At 41.3% G+C, this 27,569-nt stretch overlaps 1 protein-coding gene across 4 annotated transcripts in view; it reads left to right on the top strand.

Annotated features, from left to right (window-relative positions):
• The window catches only part of LOC118227534 (anoctamin-1-like), a 60,425-nt gene extending 36,898 nt beyond the window's left edge, over positions 1-23,527 (top strand). For 3 of the 4 annotated variants that reach the window (XM_035418083.1, XM_035418086.1, XM_035418084.1), the window contains 18 exons: positions 334-398; positions 587-721; positions 2,517-2,677; positions 5,153-5,235; positions 7,077-7,088; positions 7,892-7,969; positions 8,278-8,355; positions 9,454-9,528; positions 9,697-9,898; positions 10,389-10,500; positions 10,603-10,660; positions 11,004-11,104; positions 11,966-12,105; positions 16,308-16,460; positions 17,215-17,267; positions 18,672-18,856; positions 19,624-19,729; positions 20,067-23,527. In XM_035418083.1, the coding sequence (XP_035273974.1) occupies positions 334-398; positions 587-721; positions 2,517-2,677; positions 5,153-5,235; positions 7,077-7,088; positions 7,892-7,969; positions 8,278-8,355; positions 9,454-9,528; positions 9,697-9,898; positions 10,389-10,500; positions 10,603-10,660; positions 11,004-11,104; positions 11,966-12,105; positions 16,308-16,460; positions 17,215-17,267; positions 18,672-18,856; positions 19,624-19,729; positions 20,067-20,306 (2,037 nt within the window). In that variant the 3' untranslated portion in view covers positions 20,307-23,527. The remainder of the gene's footprint in view (positions 1-333; positions 399-586; positions 722-2,516; positions 2,678-5,152; positions 5,236-7,076; positions 7,089-7,891; positions 7,970-8,277; positions 8,356-9,453; positions 9,529-9,696; positions 9,899-10,388; positions 10,501-10,602; positions 10,661-11,003; positions 11,105-11,965; positions 12,106-16,307; positions 16,461-17,214; positions 17,268-18,671; positions 18,857-19,623; positions 19,730-20,066) is intronic. The other variant, XM_035418085.1, reaches the window with a different exon arrangement.
• Positions 23,528-27,569: the final 4,042 nt, after the last annotated feature.

The raw sequence follows: 27,569 nt of genomic DNA, 5'->3' as shown, positions 1-27,569 counted from the left end.
ACCACTTGCAGCATTGGCCTTGCAGCGTTTTAATCCCCAGAGCCATCTCTGTCACTATCGCATACTCACTCCTGACATCTGTCGTCAGCTGAGGGAAAAAGGTTGACTGCAGTTCTTCTGGACTGCCAATCAGTCAATAGCGCACAGGGGTCAATACACTGTCAATAGCGCACAGGAATTAGTTTTTTTCAATACGCATATTTAATTATTTATTTATTTTGCATACTTTCTTAGCCTGCTGGGAAATATAAGTAAAATTGAAGAGCCTACGAATGCGCCTGTGGGCATACGTAATGGAAAAATTGTGATTGTGTGGTTCTCTTTGTCTTTCAGCTCTTACGTGAAGAGTGGGCAAGTTACGGTGTTTTCTACAAGTATCAGCCCATTAGCCTGATTAGGTGAGACTGCAGTCTTCCTCATTCTGTATTGTGCACTCATTGTGTGCTTGAACACACCTGTTCAATTAAAAGCTTATGTGATCAGCTTAAGATGATAACTGTAACGTCATACCCATATCATGTACGCAGGGACCAGTCCTACTGTAAGCCACCCTTTCAATGGTCAAGTTTCTTCTGTATTCTTTCAGAAAGTACTTTGGCGAGAAGATTGGCCTGTACTTTGCCTGGCTGGGAGTATACACGCAGATGCTAATCCCCGCCTCCTTGGTTGGCGTCATCGTCTTCCTATACGGCTGTGCCACGGTGGACGATGACATTCCCAGGTCAGCCTCCCCATTCACTCCGACGTGGTGGAAAAGTACCAGACTGCCAAGGGCGAATGCTGGAATGCAGACTCAGGAGAATCTAGTTTTTCTACTTCGCAGCTCTGTTTCATAAGGGGCCATGGATGGCCTACTTTGTATGTGTAAACACTAGCGTCTAGCAGAGAGGATTATGACATTTTTACTACGGCCTTCACAGATGCAGTAGTAGTATCGGCTCAGTGTGTTTTGCTTGCAGTGCGATTGAGATTGCCGGGAAAACCTGAAGGGTGTTGCATTTGCATAGCACCTCCAGGTGGCACTTGGCAAACAGCTAAGATAAAACTGTACAGCTCACACTTTTAGCTATCGGAAAAACACACCTGTTGCCACAACAGTTTCCGAACAAAGGACGGCGTCACTCCTACTACAAAAAAAAGAACCCTCCTTGAGTGCTTGCGCAGATATGTGACCTACATTCTCCAGTTTATCAGGGCCTAGTGTTGGGGGTTGGCTGCAGAACATGAAGTCAAGGATAGTGGACCAGGCCAGGGGCAGACACCACTGTTGTGCACTACAGATGGCTTCTTAACCTGAAATGCTTAGGCATATGCCCAGCAATACATAGGGCTTCTTCGCCATAGTGGTGTTTAGATAGGGAATACGCTAAGTAAAATGGAAGCTATCGTGCTGGATAAAGGTCTATGATAAGCAGATAGGTAGCATGAAGCAGTGATCAGTTAATGGGTCACAAAATGTTGCATGTCTGACAACCCCCTCTGAAAAATTGTGAAATGACGATAGTTTTGAAATACCTGCCCTACATGAGCGGTTTACCCCCCAGCTTTTCACTGACAGTTTTAAGTTGACAACCATCTCTGACTTCTCACTGATCCTGGCCACACCCTTCCCCAAAGGGCAGAACTGTACACATTACTGTGCTGCTGAAATCCTTAGACCCTCCACTCCAAGAGGTGCCATCCAATCATTTTGAGAGTTTTACGTTTTTTCTGTACCTTTAATGTTGAACAGGGCTAGTGCAGCTGCAGCCATTTGGATGGCTTGTCGTGTGATGTGAACTTTCACATCACCTCAAATGCTATAAAGAAATACTTCTTTATAGCAGTTCATTGTGCAGGGTTTGTATTGGTGCATTGGGGATGAGTATCTCACCTCTTCATTTGGTGTATTGACCCCTCATTGGTTGCTCTTGCTGTTTTGATTGTCCTTATTTTCACAATGTATTTAAAATGTAACTCCCTCGAAAAACTTGATTTTGCTTGTTTGTAATAATACATGTAGTGTTTAGCTGAGTCTGCTGATAGTCTAGCTGTCAGGCGTACTGGATAAAACAGTAAAGAATCTCGTTCTTGTCCTGTCATGTACTGTTAAGCATGTGAGTGCTGCACTGCCTCTGGGCATCGCTCAGCAAATGAATATTGGCTGCTTCATGAGCAATCCTGTGGGGCTGCTGTGGGATGCATTTGGTTTCCTCTTTGTTTGGATCTCCACAGAGTGTGACTCATGTTGGGTGATGTTAGCCATTAGGCACCATTAGGCCTGCGCTTGGGGTTCACTAATTATTATGGAATGTTGCTGTTGTAACCTTCAGGAAGCTCTTACCTCTCTTTTGAAAGACTCACAAGCATGGACACACACACACGTGCACACACACACACACACACACACACATCCACACAGAGGAACATACATGCATATACAGACACGTGTGTGCATGTATGGAGAACTTGGTCAAGCTTATTTCATCGTTGTTTGTCCCTAAAGATGACTGTTAGACCCTCTGTCCCCTCCCCAGCATGGAGATCTGTGACCCCAAGAACAACATCACCATGTGTCCTATGTGTGACCGGGCATGCAGCTACTGGAAACTGAGCTCGGCCTGCGGCACAGCCAGGGCCAGCCACCTCTTCGACAACCCCGCCACCGTCTTCTTCTCCATCTTCATGGCACTGTGGGGTGAGCTGGCTTAAGGCATTTTACAAGCTCGCCTGCGCACCCACTAAAGCACTCACGCCCTCTCTCACAGTGCACCCACTCCCACTTAGAAACTCACTCTTGCTTGTATACGCTGCATTCCATTTACATTTGTGTGGCAGATGCTTTTATACAAAGCAACGTACAATAAGTGCATACCAAAGGGGATTGAAATAACTACAAAACAATGGCCTGATTAGATGCAATACTCATTATGTAACAGTTTTCCATAGCCATGAATACATTAAGTCCATTTCACACAGTAAGCATAGGCTAGGTCAGAAAATTACGGCAAGTCAAACTAGGAAGTAGGATGACGAGCTACTACATGAAGATAATGATACAAGTGCAATATAAGTGATGGATGGAGATACATCTGTAACATGAAAGTGCTACAGGAACAAATTATAAGGATTCCAATGATAAGAGAGATCCCAGATTGGGAGTGCCCTGCAGAGTAGTGATGGTTAGTCTAGGTACAGTCTGAAGAGATGCATCTTTAGACCACCGTGGAAGATGGGCAATGATTGAGTGGTTCATAGAGAAATGGGGAGTTCATTCCACCACATGAGAGCTAGGGTGGAGGAGATCTGTGGTTTGGATGAGCGAGAACCATTCACCCGGAAGGCAGGGAGTGCACGTCGCCCTGCAGCAGAGCGGAGTGGTATGTAGGGTTGAATCATGTCTTGTAAGTAGGTGGGGGCCGTCCTGTTGGCTGCAGTGTAGGCCAGGGTCAGGACTTTTGTACCTTATCCTGGCGATGACCGGTAGCCAGTGGAGTTACCTCAGCAGGGGAGTGACATGTGAGAACTTTGAAGAAGAAGAAAGTTGCAAAGTTGAATCGAGCAGTAGCGTTCTGTATATATCCACTAAATCACTCACACCCTCTCTCACAGTGCACCCACTCCCACTAAGAAACTTGGACTTGTCTGTATACCTAAAGCACTCAGACCTTCCCTGATGACACATACCCTCTAAGACCTTTTCAATTATCTACACTCGCAATACCCATCCACGCCCGCTAAAAAAATGTACACTTACATTCCCACTAAGGCACCCTCACCTTCCCTTAGATTCCACACCCACTCACTGTTGCACAGCCACTGACGTGTTAATGCTCACCTGAACACCCACCCACCATTCACAGCTATTAACACAGTGTTCATTGAGAAAAAAATCAATCCCTCACAGTTTGCATTTATTTATCTTACTTGCCAATAATCCCTACTTAATTCCCTTTCATTTGCTTGTCCCTTGTGGTCTCTATTGCAAATATATAGAAAGTTCAGATATCAAAGGACATTTAATGCTACTGTTGCAGACAAATGTATTATTAAATCAAAGCTTGCCAGCTGACCACTGAATGTAGTGGGCACTTCAGGTGTCATTGAAATCATATTTCTCTCATATTTCTTTTTAAAAAGGGAAAGTATTTGTCCAGTAACTTTTCAAAAAGCAAAACTATCACTGTGTATATATTCACCTCAGTAGTATTCAAATTTATATATTAAATTTATATATATTTAAAAAAATATTTGCCTCTCTTTCTCGATCTCTCTCCCCCTCTCCCCCCTCTCACCCACTCTCCCTCTCCCTCCATTCTCGCTCTATCTCTGTCCCTCTTGGTCCCTCTTGTCTAAGTACCAGTATTTTGCCTGCACGTTCTGTGCAATTTTACAATCTCTGACATTTAGAAGAATAATGACCCGGGCCTTCGCAGAAATAACAGGACCTTTCCTTTGCATTCCTCCGGCCTGTTCATTGTCATGGACATTCAAATGAAGGCAGGAAGCAGGAAGCAATTGACCTGAACACTGTACAACATCATGGGGTTCAGCTCTAGAATTTATTTGCAGTTTAATGTGGCACACTGCTTGAGTTTTATTTTCATTGTTAGATGTTATCATGGGGAGAGAGACGGATTTAAAGGAAGTATATATTAGCCAGACTATTACATAATTGCCTGACTCACTAGTGAACCTTTTTATACGGCACTGTTGCCATTAGGTCATTAAGATTAATTTAACAGAGTGCAGTGTGCTTCAGTGCCCGTCTGAGACCGCTCTAAATTTTATTGTGGTTTTGTGCTAAGCTCAGGTTTTAACGATGGACATACTGTATCATTATTACATAATTATTTTACCTATTAGGGCAACAACAGCTTGTTGGACCTGGGATTCGAACCCACACCCTTCAGGGCACCCTTCATGTCTGAAACAGTTCACTCTTTTGGACTGTCTTTCACATGCTGGTTTTGTTAACATGGGCTAAATGGCTAACAAAAGTCTTTCTGGCTAAATTAAGAGGAACAAACCCAGAATGCTTTATCTGCATTCCATAGTTTGTGATTACAGTGGGCATAGTTGCACTGCCGATGTCTGCGTGTAAATATGCTTTTTTGAATGCTGCAGAGAGAAATGCAAGAGAGAGAAACTCTGTGCTGGTTGTGTCGTGCAGCTGCCATGTTTATGGAGCACTGGAAGAGGAGACAGATGAGACTGAATTACATATGGGATCTTACCGGGTTTGAGGACCAAGAGGTGAGATCTGGCCTCTTTCTTTTTCTTCTATTTATCTCTTACATAACATCATTTATTTTATGCACACTGTTCTTGTGGGATATCATCTGAATATGGAATGTGGGTCGTGAATTGCTCTTACTGTATGTCTATTTAAACATCTTTTAATTGGATAAAAGCACTACACTGAATCAAATTTAATTGATTGATTTTAGTTGTCTCTGTGGATTGAAGAGACAAAGCTCTCAATGGATCCATTAAATTTTTGTCTGGATTCTTGTCTGAATGTACTTTTTTGCAAGTAAGCAGTCGTAAAGAACACCGTGTTTCCCTGGGCCAGTGAAAGCATTCGCTTTAATGGGTCCATTGGCTTTGAATTAAATGAAAGGAATGCCTAGATTATTTGGTGAAGTAGCATTGTCTTGTTAGCATTCATACCCCTGTAAAACACAGAATGCTACTTTAACTACTTTAGCAGCAATGAACACAAGATTATAGCTCTGCATTCCTACTTAACATTCTAGTAGCTAATTTTGGCAGTCTTTGAGTGTGATTGTCTATGTGGGAAAGTCACCTCAATCAACCCGAATGGGTAGCACCCACCCAGGTGATGCACAGCAGCCATTTTATGCCAGAGCTCACATAAGTTAAAATGGAGAGGAAGCCATTTATGAAGCCAAATAAACAAGAGGACGGTTAGATAGCTGGATTAGGAGGGGTGGGTTGGGATTTAGCCAGGATGCCAGCAAACCCCTACTTGAGATAAGTGGCATGAGATCGTTAACATAGTGTGTCTAGACTTGCTTATCCTAAACATCTTATCCATAAGACTGTAGCACATTTTCCCCATCATTGAACCATATGTCCTCTCCACTGTCCATTGCTTAGCCTTGCCTCAATTGGCCCAAGTATTAACCAAGACCTGCCTGGTTTAGCTTCAGCCCTTTGGCTGGACCACAGTAATTTGTGTATTTGACTACCAGACAGTAGTTTCCAGCTTGCCCAAAAACTTCTTCCAGGGTATTGACTCCACATCCACAGGACTGAATATATCACACCTGTCTTAAAATCCCTGCATTATGCTGCCCGTTAAACAGTGTGTCCATTAAGGTAGCCATCACAACATATAAGGTCTTAAATGGGAAGGGGTCCTCCGACATTGCAGAATTGTTAGCTCCTTGCAAGTCAGTTCAATTCTTGCACTTGGAAAGTTAGGGACTACTGGTGTCAGTGGTGTTCCTCATCCGATGCTCCTCATTTGTCGAAATATCTTCCACCTAAGATCAGAAATGTTGCGAAAACATTGAGAATTTTAAAAAAAAGCATTTGAAAGTTTTTTTGTGTGTGTTTATGTATGTTTATGTACTGACTGAACTGTGCCTTGCTTGTATTTTGCTTATTCTTTTAACTATTCATCCCCCATGGACAGTGACTGTTCAGCAACCTTGGTGTGAAGAGTGAAATATAGTTGATTGATTGCTTTGTTAGCTTACTTATTGATTGACTGATAGATTTATTTAGCAGGAGAAAGTTACGCTGGTGGTATAGCTGCTGGTATGGCTGTTAGAGTCACTTTTCCCTTGTTGCTCACTCTTTAACCTCTAACCTTTAGATAACATCAGACCTGATAAACACCATCCAAACGGGCAGTGTTTCTTTCCAAGAGTGGCAGAATTTTTGATCTGAGCAACTGTAATTCTAGAAACCATCTGGGATATTAATAATATGAAGATACCCCTGCAATATGATATTAGAGATTTTTTCCGACATCTATCCAGGAGAATGGATGACTTATTGAAGTGCATCGGTAAACCTTAAACTTACTTTCTTGTAATTTTCTTTTTTTTCCTGGGTTCCTGAAGGACGCGCTGAAGGTTTGGACATTATTTGTTTTCATGTTTCAGTCTTAACATGGCGATGGTCCATCCAGATCGCCTTTGCTGTTTCTCTGCCTTCACAGCAGTCTTTCTCCTCTGCAGTTTATCACAAAGCGAGCTTGTTGGATCTCCTCTCTGTCTCTCTGTCTCACCCCGGGCCGTATTAATGCTCTCCAGCTGCCTTTCATGAGCGCCTCTTAATCTTGCTCATTTCTTGGCCTCGTCGCCATAACACAACACCCTGTTCTCTGTCAGCGGTTGGTTCCAGCACATCCTCTGGTCTTTTGCCTGCCTCTCCCCACTGTCTCTTCTCTCGCACTCCTCTTTCAGGTTCTTTCTTTCTTTCGTCTGTGCATGTCACATTGTCGTCCCACAGATAAGATCCTGGGGGCTGCTACAGAGGTCTCTGGATCTGCTTTTTTCTGGAGGTCTCAGGCCACTTCTTACTACTGGGACCCTTGTCAGAAAATGTGGTGTACGGTCTATGATGCAGGGATGGTCACCTGGAGACCACAAGGGCTGTTAGACTTTTAGGGGTCTACCCCAGGCATGCCCCAGATACTGTAACTACTTGATTCTTACGTAGCTTCTTGTGTACATTAACCACTCTCACGGTCTAATGATGGCCATCCCTCATATTAAAAATGCAAAACAGCCTATGGTGTCTTCTCTTTGTGCTTTTTGTCGCAGTGCATTGTTAATGGGGTAATCTATACATCAACTAGGTGTGTCTGATGGGAACTGCCAGTTTTCAGGTAGAATATGCAAATGTGGTTAATTCTGTACCATTACCCCCTCAGGACCATCCTCGTGCCGAATATGAATTCCGTGTCATGCAAAAGACACTGAGGAAGGAGCGGCAAACTCATAAAATTCAGGTATGAGGGAATTTTATTTTTTATGTAATGAGAAACTGTGCTGTTCTTGTGGGACATGGGTGTGTTTATGCATGTTAGAACTCACAGTCTTGTTTTGAAACAGTGTTTTACGGGTGTATTTTTAATTTGTAGCTAACTTTTCTCACATTTTTGTCTCTACATTTAAACAGAGCCATTAATCCAAACTCCGATGTCGTTAACCTGCAAAGTGTTTCTCATCTCTAGTGTTTTTTTTTTGCTTCACATTTCCTCGGTGTTTGGTTTTCATATTCTCGGGTTGCTCTTGCTCGTACCCTTCTTGTTATTAGAAGCCTTCAGAGGTATCGGAGGAGTCTGCAAACAAATGGAGGCACACTGTACAAACCGCCGTCGCTGGGCTTAAGCTGGTACTTTGATTGCTGCCCCCCCCCCCCCTTTCCTGCTCTTTGTTCCACATCAATCTGTCAAGACAAAAATGCAAGGATCTAGAGGGGCACTGTGAACTGTGAACTGTAGCTAAGCATATTCAGATGAATGAAATGCATTTTAGCCGTGAAAAATCTTTTTCATGTGCATTTGTCCTGCTGTAGTTATAGAAGTAACCCAACAAGCAGTCAGATATCGAAGAAGCCTAAATAATTTGCCTGGATAGAAATGGTTTTACCTATGTGCATAACAGTAATCTCTGATCATCATTCAGTTGTTCTGACAATCTGTGGAAGACCATAAAGCTCGGCATACATTTTTTTACATTTTTAAAATGGAAACATAATATCTCCATGGCACTTGGAATTGGAGTTAAATTTTTGGTGTACATTTGAGAATAAATTATGTTTTATTTGATTGAGGATAAACAGTGTCCATTGTCCAAAAAATGTAAATTAAAACATTCACAAACATCTTGACAGGTGATTAATTAGGAAGCGAAGCTTTTTTGGCCTTGACATTTCAGTGTCTAAAGCAAAGCACTCTTCTGCCCACAAAGCTTTCTTCACAACACTTTTTAGACCCGTTTGAAATGGTGCATCACGTCACCTCTTTCTTCTTCTTCTTGTGCTTTTTATTGCTTGGTAGCGCCTTCACCGTTGCTGCTTTGAGTAATGCTTGCTTCTGTAAACTCGCCAACTGTGTGATCATGTTTTAAATAGTGGCCTTTGCTGTTTTCTGCTTGAACTTGTACAGTGTTTTCTGCATTTTGTATGGTTTGCTTGGATTAATGTTTGAAGATGCTGACCCTTTCATCAACGTATTCACTTTCGTCATCTGCAATTGTGAAATAGCATCTCTTCAATGAGAGGTGTAGGCTTTCAAGAGGTGGGGGGTATTCTGGGTGAAGGAATATTCCATTACAGAATGTCAATATGTCTAAATGGTTGTGTCAGCATCAAGAATCAACAGTTTTTCTACTGTTGTAGTATAGTAGCTATAGATCTCATTGTAACTCATGTGGTTTGCAATAGTAAAGTGTCACTTATTTTGTATCTGTTAATTATTTTCTCTTTTAGACAGAAAAAGAAAAACTGACGTGTAAAGACAGGTTACCAGCTTATTTGACCAACGCAATCATGATGTTGTTCATGGTAAGCTTCCAGTTTCTCAAATGTCAGTGAATCTTGATACATTTTTCCATAATAGGTCATTGTACTGACCGTTAGATTGTTTGTTACTGTTAATTGTTAGAGGTTGCGAAAATCACCGTTCTCATGTTACCTGACTGAACTCACTGTTGACATCTCCTCACTCCTCAGATTGGGGTGACCTTTGCCATCGTCTTTGGGGTCATCATCTACAGGATTTCCACCAAGGCCGCTCTGCACATGAGTTCCAACCCGACCACACGCTCCAATGTGCGACTGACGGTCAAGACCACCGCAGCCATCATCAACCTCGTGGTCATCCTCATCCTGGACGAGGTGTACGCGGCCATTGCCCGTTGGCTCACAGTCCTTGGTAAGACCAGTGGAGTCATCCAGTCCAGTCATCCTTTCAAATGACCTTCATTCTACGGCAGTTTATATCTGACATAATAAGCATGTTTCTGTTTACAGTCCACTACCCATAAGGTGCTGTAGAATTTTATTATGCCATTGCCTTTAGTTGGTTGCATTAGAATGACTGTAGCTTTACATAGTATTCCAGTTTGGCTGTTTAATGCATTCAGATATGTGCATGTTGTTATTCATTTTATGGATTTCTTCTATACAATTTCATATTAAACTAGCAACTCTTTGATATCTGTAAGGTCAATGTTTGTTTCGCTTACCATTGTCTGTGTGTTCATTCTCACAATAAGAGCATGCTTATACTTATTTATAAAATAGATGGTGTGTTCTAAGATAGCATGTGAGCCCCTCAATTTACTTGCACAGTTGATCCTCTGCTCTGCACCCATATCATCTCATGGCTGTGTGTTTGATGGCTGAACTTCATGTGTCCTCAGAGGTGCCAAAGACCGACAAGACCTTTGAGGAGAAATTGATCTTTAAGACATTCATCCTCAAGTTTGCCAATGCCTTCACCCCCATTATTTACATTGCATTCTTCAGGGGCAGGTACGAATCCTTTGTACATGTGTTTTTGTATTGATTTTGTGCACCTACAATGATATAGCTGAAGTCTCCTAACTATGTTACGCCTTATTCATTTCCCTGAAGGCTTGTTGGTCGTCCAGGAAGTTACCTGTATGTTTTTGAGTCTTATCGGATGGAGGAGGTAATTTTTTTTTAACGATTTGCTCTTTTTAAAAGTAATATCTTAAATAAGTAATACCTTAAATACAAAGTTGATGTTAGTGTAAAATGGCAGATTGTTTTCTGCTTGTGATTTTCTGCTCACAACACTGTCTGTAAAAAAATTGATGGCATATGTTTCTGTGTACAGCCCTTAAAAAATGTGAAATGGTGGCAGATGTGCAGAAATTGAAAAAAGGGCTGCGAAACCTGTTTGCTCATGTGCTTTTCATGACACGGTGGAGTGTGTTATTCTGTTTCATATCTGTGTCAGGGGTAACTCTGGTTTACGGTGTACCAAACTGTCATTCTTCTCCCTTCCCCAGTGTGCACACGGGGGCTGCCTGATGGAGCTGTGCATCCAGCTCAGTATCACCATGCTGGGAAAGCAGCTCATCCAGAACAACCTGTTTGAAATTGGCATCCCGTGAGTAGAAGACTGCCATTTACAACGCATTCTTTTGGCAGACACTTTAAGTCAAAGCCACTGAGAAAAGTAGGTTTCACCTGTAAACAAACGCCACCAGAGATAAGTGGAGTTACTCCGTGAAGGTGCATGCCTCAAGACCTGTGAGATAAAGAAACGCAGCCATCTACATCCTGTGTGTATGCACACGTACCGAAAAGTGTCCACATCTGCAGGATGCACAGACACACATCTGCAGCTCCTTTTCAATGCGCACACGTGCCTCTTCACATGAATGTACATATTGTACCCATGAGCAAGCTACTCCATTGCTTCAGTATATATATCCAGGTGTATAAATGGATGGCAGTGTAAGTCGCTCTGGATAAGAGCGTCTGCTCAATGCCTGTAAGGTAGTGTAATCTGTAATGAATGCAGACACAGTCACAGATGCCATCTCGTACCTATGAGAGCACACACATACCCCTCCACTAACCCCAGAGTGCACTATCCCCCACCCTGCGCACAGTGAGGACATCTGACCACAGGCCCCAGGCCCTCACCACACTGGTCAGCAGACACACCTGACACACTCTCAGCGACAGGCCCTCTGTTCCAAGGGGCACACGGGTACTAAAAGCAGTTGAGGCCCACAAAAGCTGAGCTGGCAGGCCCTGCTTCGCATCAGGGATCCCGCGGCAGGGTTTTCAGATCACATGACTCGAGACTGTCCCTTCATATCATTCAGGCGCATCCCTGGCCACATGCAAACCCCGGGCGATAAGCTTCCTGGAAGCGTGGCAGTGGCGTGTGTGCACGGCGTAGCTCAGTCTGACACAATGGGCGCTGCGCCTCTGCCTCCACTCCCCTCTGCTCCCACAGGAAGCTGAAGAAGCTGATAAGGTACATCAAGTCAAAGAGGGGCACCTCCCAGGAGGAGGAGCACAAGAAACTGCGGCGCTACGAGACGGACTACTTCCTGGAGCCGTTCGCCGGGCTCACCCCCGAGTACATGGAGATGAGTAAGTCAGGCGTTCATTGCAGAAGAGAAAAGGCGCTGCTGTTTAATTTGCCCCTCCGTGCGACGCTGCCCCTTCGTGCGACACACTTTGTGCATATGGCACCTGCAGGGTATTCAAATTTCGCTTGCAAATCTGGTCTTTGGTGCGCCTGGATCTTTGATTATAGCCTGGGTCAACAGTTGTCATTCATTTTTAACTTCAATTAGAAACTAAATAGAAAATAAATAGAAAATTAAATAGAAATATTATTCACTAACATGCATTTATTTGTAGTCTAATTCTGGTGAATATTAATACTTTGAATAAGATCAAAACCTGTGTACTTTTATTTTTAACAAGTCGTCATTTCAGTGATTAGGGTTATTGTTTTCGGAATGTTCTAGACCAGGCCGGTCAAGTTCCAAACCTGATATGTTTATAAACAGCCACAGATAGCTGTTGTAATTTCCCTCTGTTTCTAGCTAAACGCACGTGAAGTGAAATTGATTCTGCTTTTCTGGGTGTGACAGATCCCTTCCCTTTCAGATAGAAACCTGTTCTGCGTGGAGGCAGTATTTAAACAACACACCCACACGGTGACAGGCCCGGAAGGGTGTAGGTCAAAAATAGCAGTGCCTCACTGCGGTATCTCATGGAAGTCGTTGCACGCTTTCTCACCTTTGGAATCGGGTTGCACACTGAGGTTCAGCACTGGTTGGGGAGAGCTGGGGGGGGTACCAGTGTTATTGTAGTGTGATGTTATTTTAACTGCGAAATGTGAAATGAAGATGACGATACAACTGTGACTCTCTTTGCACCTCTGTATGTTGACAGGCAGGATTTATACATTTATGCAGCATACATGTTTGAGTAAGGCACTGCACACATCAGAATGACAGCTGACCAACTGTGGGGTTGAGCAGAAAGTATAAGCGGGAAGAGATAAAGCCAATTTGAGGAAGTTTGTTTGCTGGTGGAGTAGGCAGTTGATCCACTCAGAATACCCAATGGTGTCACACAAATTAGTTTATTGTTGCTGCAGAGATCATTATGGTTGTCCCCCACTGTGAGAGAATTTTGATTTGCCTGTATGTTTGCTTTCAAATTAATTTGTTATTTCAAAGATTCACCAATTTTTTTAGTTTATTTAATTTGTGGTCCCAGCCTGGATATGACCCTTCAAAAATCATGTGATAGATTTTGTGTATACAAGATGAAAAATCCAAGAGAGAGGGCCAAAGAGAGGTGTCTATTGTATGTAATTTGCCTATTGGCTGTATTAACAACAGGGGGCTGCTTTGATGAATGTCAGTGACAGAAGTAATTAATGGATGCAAATGTATGTTGGCCTTTTCCCAACACTAATTAAAAACGATTTTCAAGATTACTTCATTTATAACAATGACTCTGCAACTCTAATTGTCTTTAAAAGCAAATAAATTGAGCTAATAACTAGGATTCTCCAAATTTACAGCAATGGCAATGAAATAATTCATAAATTGCCTTTACCAGAACAGATAGAACTGTGACTAGTTGTTGTAATTATCATTCATCTTTGTTTGAGTGCCTGTATGCCCTGCCATGTGGTACTGTAAGTCCTCCCTGGTCTAGCTGTAGTCCCGTGTCTGCACCACTAAGATGCAGGAAGACACTGATCTCAAAGATCCCTTAGGAGAATAGAGCAGTCTTGTGCAGGGGTGGTGACGCTTTACCACTGCCCTGGTCATTGTTGGTCAGGGGTTAAATGGATCTGAGCGTGTCAGGTCATGATCTTGTTAACAGGTGTGCTTCAGACTCCTGGACATTGATGTTCCCACCCTCAAGCGTGACAGTGACTCCTCTATCACTTGTGTTAGACGTGGCATTCTTTGTTCATCTTGTGACACTTGTGAAAGTTTTCCTTGATGGACCACAAGTGCAGAAACCACAGAAGTCTGCACAAATACAACCATATTTGTACGTTCACAAGCTATCCTGTCATAAGCCCACTCAAATATATGAACTTTTTTATGCCGTGTATAAATGCACAAATGACTAAAATTAGTTTTCAAAAAAATTGTTTGTGGATAATTTGTGAGTATGTTCTATCAGGTTAATGAGAATGTATGTTTGTTGCATTCTTTAAGTGTATTCTCATTTAATCATGTTGATCTTATTACCTCAATTGATGAACACCCTTATCTTTGTCAATATTAACCAACAGGAAAGGTAAGCAATTAGTTGAAGACAGTCAATATTCAAGATTGCAAAATAGATTTTTCAAAATCAAGTGGTATTGAAGTTCTGACCTTTCCCACTGTCGATACATCGCCCTCCTGAATTCTCGCTGGTTATTTCTCTATTTATGTATTTTACACAGGTCATTCTTCCCTTGTGAGTATGGCTAACGCTAAAACCCAACGGTCTAGATGAAAGTGATTCTCACGTACAGCTCCTGGACTGACACCACTGGGGGAGAGTGGATGGGCTGATTCCTGCTCTTATTTACAGCAGGCAGCCAAGTCGCAAGTGCTTTTTTGTAACATTAGTTGAGGCCCAGCAGGAACAGCCTCACCTCACCCTCGGTGTGTGTACAGGAGCCTTTTGACGGCCCATTTCTCTAACTCTTGTCCCCCTTCCATTAGCTGGGTTGAATCTCCGGTGACCTCAAATAGCTTTTGGTTTCTGCTGCAATCTTTGTGCAGAATTATTTTGTTAAGCAGGTCCTTGATAGTCCTGTCACAGAGCTCATAGTACAGTAGCTAACTTCCGTCTTTTATGGCAGCTAAACTTTCCTTGAAGGCCATAGAAGGAGACGCATTTCTGGTGTGCCTGACTGGATTTTACTGCAACGGCTTCCTTTACGGAGGCTATTTCTGTTGCTGTGCTCAGACTCATACGGCTCAGAACCTGTGCAACCAAACACAACATAAACAAGGCCCTGGCTGATGCTCAGTCAGATACAGTGCCTCAGAAAGTATGCACCAAACACCGAGTCAATCAGCACCCCACCAATGCCCAGTTGTGCAAGATGCCATTCCACTGCCTGAGACATTGTGATGGATTAACACTGTATTCTTGGGTTATGTGGCTCCAGTCTAAGTGTAAAGAGACCGGGCCAGCTCTCATGTAACCATGCACTCTTCATTCAGTCCCCAACACTTAGAGGGCACCCATTTATAATCCAGGAAGGATTCACGGATATGATATTGCATTTCCCAGAGTGAAACTGCTACTTCCAGACTGCTGCAACATACTATTTGAGACATGTCCTAGTGCCACCTCTGGTAGTATAGTAGAATGTGGGTTATGGCTACAGCACTTGAATGGATGTTTAACCTCAGAACCTGTTAGATTAAAAAATTCCACCTTTGATGTGTGCTAATAACCCACAATCTAGGTTTATGTGTGCTTGTTCAGCCAGCCTTTGCAGAGCATGTCTTAGTGTGAGATAAACATCAGAGATTAAAATCTAGGGCCGTGAAGTGCCACTGGTTCAGTCTTATGACATACCTTGCATTCTGGTGTTGCATCCTGGGCATTTCGTGCTTGACTGGCTTACAGCCCTGCAGGGCTTAGCCTATTTGAATATAGTGGTTCCATGGGAAAGTGTTGATCTAAGATCTCCCAAATTAATCAGTGGATTTTGGAGTAATACAACATGGAAATAAATATGAGAGAAAGTGAAACAAATAATAGTTAAAAATGAAAAAAGGGAGAAATGGTTAAAAACTTCCTGCCGCAGTAAATGAAATGCAAAAATCCTAGCTGTTGGTGGCATAAAGTATTAGAATGAATGTGTTTCATTGTTACACAGTGTGATAATTTCTCTGTATGAATAAAAAAGCAGTTATCACAGTGAGTTACAATGGAACGCATATTCACTGTAATACTTTATGCCACCTACAGCTAGCATGTTAGCTGTACGGCTAATACCCTGAGACAACTTAAGGGGAGATTGTGGGCTAATGCTAGGCCGATCAGTTTTCCACCTGGCACATGTCCCCTCATGACACAGAGTCATCCTGCAAAAATACTGAATTTTTTTAATTCTGTAAACTCACTGGTATTTAAAGTTGGTGCATGCTATTGTAGTTTCTGCTTGATTGCAAGTTGTTTCTTGCGGCCCATGGACCCTGGAAATCACTGTTTTAAGAAACCCTAATCTTATGTGTCCCATGCTATACGTTTATCACATATCCACTGATCAGGGTATTGTATATAAACCCGTCTTCTCCCTACAGTCATCCAGTTTGGATTTGTGACCCTGTTTGTGGCATCCTTCCCTTTGGCTCCGCTGTTCGCCCTGCTCAACAACATCATTGAGATCCGTTTGGATGCTAAGAAGTTTGTAGCCGAGCTCAGGAGACCAATAGCCGCAAGAGCAAAAGACATTGGTGGGTTTCTCGTCTTTATACGATGTATCTACACCACATGCAGGTGGTATTGAGGGGTTATCTCCTTTGTAGAATGTATATACACCACATGCAGAATGGGTGGTTATCTTCTCTGCAGAATGTTTATACACCAAAAGCTGGAGGGATAAGGGGGTTGTCATCTCCTCTAGAATGTATATACTGCAAAGGCAGGTAGGATAGGATTGGGAGGTCATCCTCTGTAGCGCAGGCAGGTAGAATATCACCAGTATCAGTAATTTGACTGTTTTTTTGACTGTGTTGGTAAGGACTCATTTTGACCTTAACTCGTGGCATCATCTAGTGGTGATTGCAGCGCACACATACACACACTCACACACACACTGAACTGGTTTTGTCGTAAACTCCTAAACTTGACAGTTGAAACAATGGGGAAACTGAAGGCCTTTTGCCCACCAAAGCGGATACAAATAAAAAACACCAAAATGCTATTCACACCAACTGTAATGTTTTTTCCAAGTACTTCGTTCAGGATACCACTCAACTGTGTTTGTTGTAAACACATAACTTAGACAGTTGAAAGATGGGGAAACAGACATGCGACCTGCTAGGTGCCTCATATGTTGTGGGCCAAATTAAGTGTATTATTTAAGCAAACTTGATTTATTTATGTATTATTTAAGCAGACTCTGAGTTTGTCTTTAATAAGACTAATTGTCCTGACTACTGCAGAGGCACTGGATACATTTCACAGTCTTTCTACTCTTTTATGCAGGTATCTGGTACAACATTCTCAGAGGGATTGGCAAAGTGGCTGTTATCGTCAATGTAAGTGTTCTTTCTCAAAGCACAGAGTATAATTGGAGCACAATCACTAAAACCTGCTCGCTGCCATCTTAAACGTTATCTCTGGACTTTACGTTACAACACTTCACTTTGTATACCCCTTATCTTAGAAGTTGATTGAAGAGATGTAGACTCATTATGGCTAGTTTAGCGTAAAGTTCAAACAAGGTCATTTGGTAGATTCAGGAAAGCATGTTTTAGAGCGAGGAGACACTGCGAGGTTCTGCTGTCCCAGCCTACTCCTCTCCCTCCTTAAACCTTACTGTTACAGGCCATTAAAGCTTCCAGCTAGCTTCCGCCCCCACTTTCTACCGCACCTTGTAAAACTCCTCAGTTCATTCTCTGGCCAGGTTTTTCTGTGGAATCCCACCAAAAACAGACCCTCTTCAGGAGAAAAGCAAGCCTTACATGGTGTGCCAGAGAGAAGACTTGACAGAGTACACCCCCCATAGTAAATCTGAAAGTGTGCATCCTTACAATAGGATGACCTCCAGGACCCAGAATTCTTGTCTCTGCTGACTAGCATCTGCCTGATACCCCATTGTCTGGGACAGGAGGTGTTTGTGTTCCTCCTGTCTGCCTCTACTGACCTGGAGATTGAGTTTGTGTGATGGCATGGGGGGTTTTAATGTGATTTGTAGGAGCTCTGTACCAGGGGAGGCAGGACTAGAAGTACTCATCACATAAGATTCCTTAACAACTGAAGTATTACTTTCATCATGGGAGGGGAGGGGGGACATACCACTTTTCCTAACATGAAATGGTAAATCCAAATTGTTACCAAACATTGCTTGTATTATTCTGTCCTGAATTGAATGTGCTTGTCTGCACAGTAAAAAAAAAAAAAAATGAATATGCAAGTGAAGATGGAACAACCACTGCTGAGAATAATGCTCATGGATCTTTTAGCTGTTAAAGTTACTGAAACGTGAATGAAGCACTCTGTATGGTGCTCAGGGAGCACTCAGTATACAGTGATGGTTCTAATTCATAATTTTTGCATGGATAAGAGTTATGATGACATGAATGTTGAAAGGTAGTGGACCTGTTTAGAGTATGGCAATTTAAATCTAAAACCCAAGGCACTTTCTTATGTCAAGTAAGAAGGTTTAATTGTATTGTATAATCTCTCTTTTAGGCATTCAGCCAAGTGACTACAAATGAAAATGAGCTGTTAGTAAATTTGACATGGTGCTTTGACGTAATTGCAGAAATATTGATTACAATTTGTCCCTTTTAACTAAATTAAATGAATCATTTTAAAAGACGCATTCCAATGGGGAACTGTTTCTCGCACCTTGTATGGATTCACCCCACTATCAGGACAAGGGATATGTCTAGGTTTTTTCTCCTAACCGCTTTGGCGTGGGGTCTCCTGTCCCCCAGGCATTCGTGATCGCCTTCACGTCGGACTTCATTCCACGTCTGGTTTACCAGTACATGTACAGCTCAGACGGCTCCATGCATGGCTTTGTCAACCACACCCTGTCCTACTTCAACGTCAGCCACTTCCGGGATGGCACTGAGCCTGTGGAGCCTTTTCACCTGGGCTACCATGTGGAGATGTGCAGGTACCCACACACCCGAGCATCAGCTGTAGTTAAGAAGTGCGTTTTACCACTGGACGCATTGATATTTCAAAAACAAACCAACTAAATAACTTATCTAGTTTGTAGTCTTCTTGTGGATTGTCTTGACTGATCATCTATGCTTGAAGGTCTCAAGTATAATAATAATAATAATAATAATAATAATAATAATAATAATAATCTAAGCGGATGGGGGAAATCACATTGTAGGCGGGAAACTCACATCAATTGCCACCAATGTCTAATAGCCGTCTGGGTGAGGCACGGTAGCCAAAATGGTCATCACATCAGCTGAGGTGGAGAGGGAGGACATCATTGAGCCAGTTAAACTGGGAATGATTACATGGCAAAGTTCAGAAAGCTTTGTTTTGGAATTTTGCCAAGATTTCAGACAACCCTCTACTCTTTGCTATGAGTGCCATGGGAGCTTTATTGGCTACTGTAAGTCAGGTCACTGGTGTAATGTGTAAACAGAAAGACAGCTTAGCGCACCCATCAGCACTCTGGGGCATTAGGGTTTGTTTGGTTCAGAGGGAATGCTGCCCCCTGCTGTCCCACCACAACAAGTTCCAGCAGCAACTTTGTTGCTCCTATCCTACACCTGCTTAGCTTCACCCATTTGGCAGGAGCAGGGTGTATGGTGGTATGACTGCCAGCAATATGAAATTCCGTGGATCTCACCAGAATCTATGAGAATGTATCAACAATGGGTTCCTCAGAACTCCTTCACTGTGTTTTCATCACTCCAGGTACAAAGACTACAGAGAGCCTCCATGGTCACCAACGCCATACGAAATCTCCAAAGAATTCTGGGCTGTGCTGGCAGTTCGGCTGGCATTTGTCATAGTCTTCCAGGTCAGGAAAAATGTGACTCTGCTTTTTTTTTTTTTTAAATTATTATGTGGACTAACTTTTGTTCTTTATACACATAATCCGTGTAGTTCCCAGTCACACAGTGCTGTAGAATATTCAGGCACATCAAAGTCAATTCCATCACAGAATATAAATTTAGTAATGTATTTTGGAATGATACATGTGGTTACGAACATGGATATGCAGTATATCTATTTATTTCTGATTGGATTCTGTATAACCACACAGGTTTTATCCATTTTTAAATTTAGCCACCACAGTTTTCTCAGTGCCATGTTCACGTGGGCTAAGCAAGACAGCATCTCTCTCCCTCTCCCAGAACGTGGTGATGCTGATGAGCGACGTCGTGGACTGGCTGATCCCAGACATCCCCAAGGACATCAGCCAGCAGATCCACAAGGAGAAGATCCTGATGGTGGAGCTCTTCATGAAGGAGGAGCAGGGAAAGATGCAGGTTCTGGACAGCATGGGCCTGAGGGGCAGCAAGGACGCCTGCAACAACCACAGCCCCGCGCCCCGCCCTCGTGCTGGCCCCCAGGCGCACTCCCATGACTGTTAACCCGCCCGCCCCACCCGTCCTTCCATCTGTCCGTCTGTCTGCATTCTTTTCCTTGTTCGGACATTCCACAGAATGAGAGTTGGTCCCACAGAAGGAACTTAAAAGCGGAACAAGCTACAATGACAGCCCATCATGCCTTTTAGTTTTTTTTTTTAACTTAGCCAATTAGTGAGGTCACAGCAGTTGTGATCTAGCCAAAATGATGACAACAGTTTATGTCCAGTCCAGTTAAGTCCAGTCCAAAGAAGCATAGTTTTACTCCAGTTTGTCCTGTTCTCAGGTGTGTTTTTTTTTTTTGGAACAGGAAGAAGTTTACATACCTAGCTTCACAAACTATTTGTTCATCCAAAAAAGGCCATCATAGTGGGATTTCTCATGAATAGTTCTTTCATATCCTCATTTTTGTTAGTTGTTAAATGTTATGTAGATATTTGCTAGAACTTGTTTATCAGGGATTTGGCCTTAAGTTTTTTATACAAAGATTAAAGTGGGAAATCACCTTTTTTAAACAATATACATCTTTTTCCTCTTGCTAGGTGAATTTACAGGAATTACCCTGATTTTAAAAAAGTGTAAAGATGGATGCATGTATTTAAAGGGATAGTTAACTTTCTGGGGTTTTTCACTATAGCAGTCTGTACAGCGGGAGGCTGTACATATGAACATATAACTTTTATGGTGTTAGAATTTTAAACATGAACATCAGTTTTAATATTGTGCCAGTACTATTTTTCTTGAGCACCATGGCTTCAGATTGCCTGCCCTATAGGAAATAGTTCCAAGCAGAAATAATATTTAACACAATTTTTGGAGAATGATCAGGCAACATACATATACATACAACCTGGAGACATAATGTCACTGTGCAAGCTGCTGTGGAGCTTAACTGTATTTTCTTGCTTTGGACCATTAACCCCCAAAAAACTCTGTCTACTTGGCTTGTAAAGTCGACAAAACATCATAAACTTCTCTAAATATCCGAAATGTCCTTCATTGTGCAAAAACCATCCCAGCCATTAGAAAGCATACGCTAAAACTGAAATATCGAAAACCCCAGAAAGTAAATTAAAGTAAAGAGGTAATACAAGGTTTTTGTTTGCCTTTTCAATTGAATGAACCTATTTATTTCCCAGAAATGTGTTCTGATAAATAGAAATTAAATATCACTTGTAAAACATTTTGAAAAGCACTGGAATTCAAATTAAGCATTGTACAGTGTAATATGTGGCAATATTATATAATAAGACACCTCTTCCAGGAGGGAGAGGTTATGCCTCATATCAAAAACCAAGGGAAATGCAGCCAAAAAAAGCCTTTGGAACAACTTTGGATGAATTTAAGGCCAAAAAATATTGCACATAAATATTGGCATGCACTGTACAAATAATTATAATTACCAAACTTCTGCACCACCTTTCACACAATACCAAAGACTAGCATCATATTATTTTGAATACTTTAAAATGTATTTTATTTTTCAGTCAGGATTACAGTCGATTTTATAAATGGCAATAACACACAATTATTTTTAAAATTATGAAATTAAAGTCGATAGGTTCATTGGCTCAATGCACTCCCTGAAGAGCTTTTCGGCTGGGACAGAACGACTAAACACCAATACAAAAACATGGTCCCACTTAATATTTCACAAACTCAATGCCCTTACACCTTTAGTAAATTTTGAATGTTGAAACTATTGAGAAATACCTTAAATTACAACTCAAATGTAATTATTATTTTTCATCGTCAAGCTGATATTTATGTGTGTGTAAGGAGGTAGATCACTTTTGCTTAGTTTTTTTATATTGTTTCAGTTCTAGTGTACAACCTCTTGGGGCATGACATAAGCTAAATAAGCTGGTTTGGAGTCACTTGGAGTGCATTTTCTTGCTTTAGACTACAAAGTCATGAATGCCCTCATATCCAACAATGTAAAGCCTGCAGGTTGTCAGAAATGTCTGTAAGCATTTGAAGTGCCCTTTTTGCACCCAAAACATGTCTGGCCCAATTGAAAACATGCACTAATACTGACCCAATATCAAAAAACGCTCCCGTGAGTGACCAGTCTCTTTACCCTGTTATTTTATGAGTGTGATTTTAGGTATTAGAGGTCCTGAAGGGTGGTAGACTGCCTTCTCCAATTTCGCCTCACCCAATCCTTCCATTATTCAGTTTAAGGCGATCTGGCCACCTTTATTTCATTGATCTTACACTGGGTGGATAGCTTGACTTGTATCACCATTCCAAAATGATATTGTCAGTAGTGCCTTTTATGCTTTGCCTTAGTGTATTTGCGAATACAACTCCTGTGAGTGTCATCGCTTAAGGGTTCAAATGTAAATGCTCCACAGTAGGCAAGTTTTTTACCTATGAGCAATTTGTAGGTCAAATGAATCACCATGTCACATTTTGGAACCGTTTGCTTACATACTCAGAAGTTTAATCAGAAACATTCTGTTTTTTCTTTGTTTTGTTGGCTTTAAATACAAATATTTTTCTTTAGAATGTCTGCTTTAGATAACTGTATGGAGAACCGTCTTCATAATTAGAATTGAAGCAGACAGAAATGGTTCCAATTCTTATCAAAAGCTGCCAGTCAATCTTTGGCCACTGTGATGCATGCGATTTAACTGACAATGTATGTATATGTATGTAGTTATACTGGAGCGCCTGAGGTGAACTAAAGCTCAAAACTTCATGCACTAACCTCTGCACCACTCTGTATCCTAAAGTTTGTATGATAAAAACTGATAAATGTGATAAGTGCATTCTAAGGCCACTGAAAGGAGGATGATACTTAGGAGAAAAAATGCTTTGGAAATGCTTCTATCACAGAATGCATTGAGGCAGGATGTGTATGTTTTTAATCAGCTGAAAAGGTACTAGCAGCCCTCGGCCCCAGCTGCTTATTAAGATTGACTGTATCTAGATTATTACAAGTATGGAGTTGTGTTACAATATCTTTGCATCTATCTGAACTATGTTTACATTTATTTACTGGGTATATAAAAAAATGTTTTCTAGAACCTTTTTCCTGTGCTTGCATTGCTCCTGTTTATCAGAAACATGGAGTGCTTTATATGTTATCTATGGTATTCATACTTTCAGAGCAGTCTATTTTTATTGTATTGATACAGATGTTGTAATTGTATAGAATATATACTTTTCATTTTTGATGAGAAATTAGTCATGAAAATAAAACTTTACATGTAAAATCTCAATTGAGTGTTTTTTTTAAGATATGATCACATAAAAAGTATACAGTCTCAAAAAACATCCACTACCTTGAAAGCTGACCGTGTCACCTACTGGTCACTGCTGACAAAGAAAATGTGCTGTCAAAATAAATGTGCTACATTGTTTCCTCTCTCATCCTCTGGGGCTGCATTGCATCTGAAAGGTTTATGAAATTCTTTTGAGAACCCAAGGATCTTGGATGCTTTTCAGTGTCAGAAACCCTGTTTTTTTTAAGATTATACAACCTTGACACAGGACAGATGCATTAGCACCCAGTCTTCAGGAAATAAGAATGGAGGAAGCTCTTAAAAATGTAAACAGACTAAATATTCCATCTCAAATGTACTGTTCTTTCTCTCCTTGATAGCATTTATAAAACAGGATCAGTGGATAAATGAACCCAAGATCCCACTTCAAGTCAGAATAATGCTCAAGGGACAGCATGTGAAGAAATATTCATCATTTTTATTTAGTCTAGATTTGCTGATTGTATATATTTCTGGGACATAAGTCTAAACTTAGACATATTTTTTATGGCCAACGCTGAGGTCTGTTTTTAGAAGCATGATTCATAGGAGGGTTTTTCCCAAGACATAAATTGTACACTTTTAATTTCATGTTTGCGTCTTTAATAATATGTTAATCGTTTAAAAAATACTCAATGGTCACAACAGCCTTTTGACCAAAAGGCACAAAAAAGCACAAAAGTCCATTACATGGTCATGGGAAGGGTTAAACTCCAGAATTACTAGTGTTATTCAAACTGATTTTTGTTAGAATTTATAATTTCATGTGAATTAATAAACACCTGCCATTATTACATTACATTACATTACAGGCATTTAGCAGACGCTCTTATCCAGAGCGACTTACACAACTTTTACATAGCATTTTACATTGTATCCATTTGTATACAGCTGGATATATACTGAAGCAATTTCGGTTAAGTACCTTGCTCAAGGGTACAACGGCAGTGTCCTACCCGGGAATCGAACCTGCGACCTTTCGGTTACAAGCCCAGTTCCTTACCCACTGTGCTACATGCCGTCCTATAAATATACCATGTTTCACATTCTGTGTAGTCACCTTTTAACCAGTTGATTCTGTTCAGAGATCCATCTGCTGGTCAGGGGAGGGCAATTGCAAATGTGCACTACTGCCTCTTGTACTTGTGCACAAAAATATAAAGGGGAGATACATGGAAAAATGATTGTGATATTAAAGTAGTGCTTGAAGTGAGGTGGTTGTGGCCTTGGTCTTATAGAACTTCTGCAAGATGTCTGCCAGTTCCAGCTGAAGGAGAGCCAGGGCCTGGAGAACCCAAACACCTGTTCACAGCCAGAGCCTGGAGAACCAGGGAGGTGAATCAGGTCTCTGACCTGCTCAGCGTTTCCAGCTGGCAGTACTAGGAGGTGTTCCAGGTCATTCTGAGAGAAGGCTGAAAAGCTTAAGTGCCGAAAGGTGTCGTTTTCTTTCTGTGTTATTTAGTTTGTCTTATTTTCAGTACCGGAACCTGTGAGCGCGAAGGGAAAATACGTTTTGTGTATTTTATTTCTGGTGTGTGCCAACATTCTCTCTATGTTCTCCTCTCCCCTACCAGGAGTAATATATCAAAAGGTAGAAAGCCCAATTGAACAAATTTGTTTTCCTGCATCGGCTGTCTTACCAGGGGTTTATTGTCACAACGTATGAAAATTGGCCAGTGAGAGTGATGTTCTCTTTGCAGGAATGAAAACATTGTGGCCTTAAATGAACTTAGAGTATGTCATACAGGATATCTTCTTGGCTTGATTTGGAAGATATTAGGCGAGTTAATGTGGGGCATGAATCTGAACACATCAGAGCCTTCTAAGGCTTAAATTCCTCAGCCCAATATAATACCATCATTATTGCCATTATCTCCACAGTATAGACAATAAAAGAATTAGCATTTTTTTGCACTGACTTGGGACCGAAACTAAGAAAGCAGATCCTGTAGTCTCCCTTTCTGGATCCTTGGAGCCATCTGTGTATATATCTACAGTATATACTCTGAGTACTTCCCATCAAGATAACTATAAAAACTTGCAACTAAATCAGCATGTTGTTTTCCTTCTTCTTAATTTCCAGAAAATATAAATCAACTACTAGAGATATGAACAACCAAGGGGCCATTCCAAGAATTGCTAAAGTAGGACTAACTTCAACCTCCGATACTCCCATCTGTTCTTCTGGAGATATGAACAACCAAGGGGCCATTCCACAAATTGCTAAAGTAGGACTAACTTCAACCTCCGATACTCCCATCTCTTCTGCTAACTTTCCCACCCAGCTTTAACTTTAATTTTGTGCCCTACCATGTTTCCAACATTCCTGGAGGACTTTTTTAGATGGATGTACATCTCTGTGTCCTTAGATTTATCCAATAATTAGTAGCCAGTTGTATCTTCTTATCTTTAAAGGCATCTCTCCTACTTCCACCTGCAGTGCAGAAATTGGGAAAGAATTAACAGTTCCACAGCATATCATAACTGCTTGTGATTGGATTACTGTACATCTAACTTTTCTAGATGGGATCTTGCTCCAGATCCGCAAGCAACACTGCCATAGTCAGTTATGGATTTTATTAATACCACACACATATGCTTTAAAGATGCTCTATCAGCTCCTCACAATCTTCCTGTTAAGCATCTCATCACATTAAACACTTTCTAACATTTCTCATTTTAATGAAACAATCTTTCCATGATAAATGGACTGCATTTATATAGCGCTTTTATCCAAAGCGCTTTACAATTGATGCCTCTCATTCACCAGAGCAGTTAGGGGTTAGGTGTCTTGCTCAGGGACACTTCAACACGCCCAGAGCGGGGATCGAACCGGCAACCCTCCGACTGCCAGACAACCGTTCTTACCTCCTGAGCTATGTCGCCCCTAATCTGAAATCCAAATACCCAAGAAACTAACAACCTCCACTCTTTCCAACTGACCCCCATACATTTTAAGACCAGTACCTGCTCCATTTTTTGTGCCAAGTGAAAAATGTGAGTGAGTTTTCTCAGTGGAGAACTTGAAGCCCCAATTGATTCCCCATCTCTCCACTTCATTAATTCCTTCTTGCACTATTCTAACCACACAAGGAATGCTCTTACCTCTCCCACAATGCCTCATCATCTACAAAGAGAGATTTACTCATTAATGATTGTATTCCTGAAAATATGTTTTTCATAATGAAGAATAGTAAAGGACTACCTAGAACACTACCCTAGGGAGTCTCATTATCTACTATGTACTTACTGGGTATCTCTGAAACTATTTTAACGTGCATGACCCTATTGAAAAGTGTTTGATCCAATTAGAAACCCTCCCACTAATCCCTAACATGTCTACATTGATCAAGAAATTCTCCACGTTAAATCTTCTGCTTTTTCCACATCAAAGAATACTACTACTACTTTTTTATTAACTTGTGCTTTTGAATATCAGTCTCCAATTTTAATACTAGATCCATTGTACCTCTTCCATCCAAAAAACCACTTTGATATTCTGATAGCAGACTTTGTCTTTCTAGAAAATTTCTAGAAAATAAGACAGCTCCTCACTGATTATACATCATATAATTTTGCATAAATGGGACATTACAACTACTGGCTGATGACTTCAGGGTGTAACTGAATCTTTTCCTGGTTTCCTGATAGGTACTATGACTGCTTCTTTCCACACAGTTGGTAACTTATATTCTTCCCAAACTTTGTTATACAGGTTTTGTTCTTTATTTATTTTAGTTAGATGTTTCAGCACACTATAATATATCTGATCTTTCCCTGGGGATGTTACTCATGATGATCTGAACTATGCACCTGTACAAATGCCTTAGCCATCCTTTTTCCTACGCTGCCTCCTTTTCTTCTTGTTCTTCTTCTTCGTTTAATGGTGGTGCTAAACACCTTTAATGGTGCATACTCTGCCGCCATCTGGTCTGGGGTGTTTACTACGAATCTATAGTATCATTATTAAAAGGAAAGAAAATTAAAATAGTTTTAAAAT

The sequence above is a fragment of the Anguilla anguilla genome, chromosome 5 (genome assembly GCF_013347855.1).
Source record: "Anguilla anguilla isolate fAngAng1 chromosome 5, fAngAng1.pri, whole genome shotgun sequence".
In the NCBI taxonomy this organism is placed as follows: Eukaryota; Metazoa; Chordata; class Actinopteri; order Anguilliformes; family Anguillidae; genus Anguilla; species Anguilla anguilla.
Note: the sequence above shows the minus strand (reverse complement) of the source record. Positions and strands in the feature narration are given on the sequence as shown.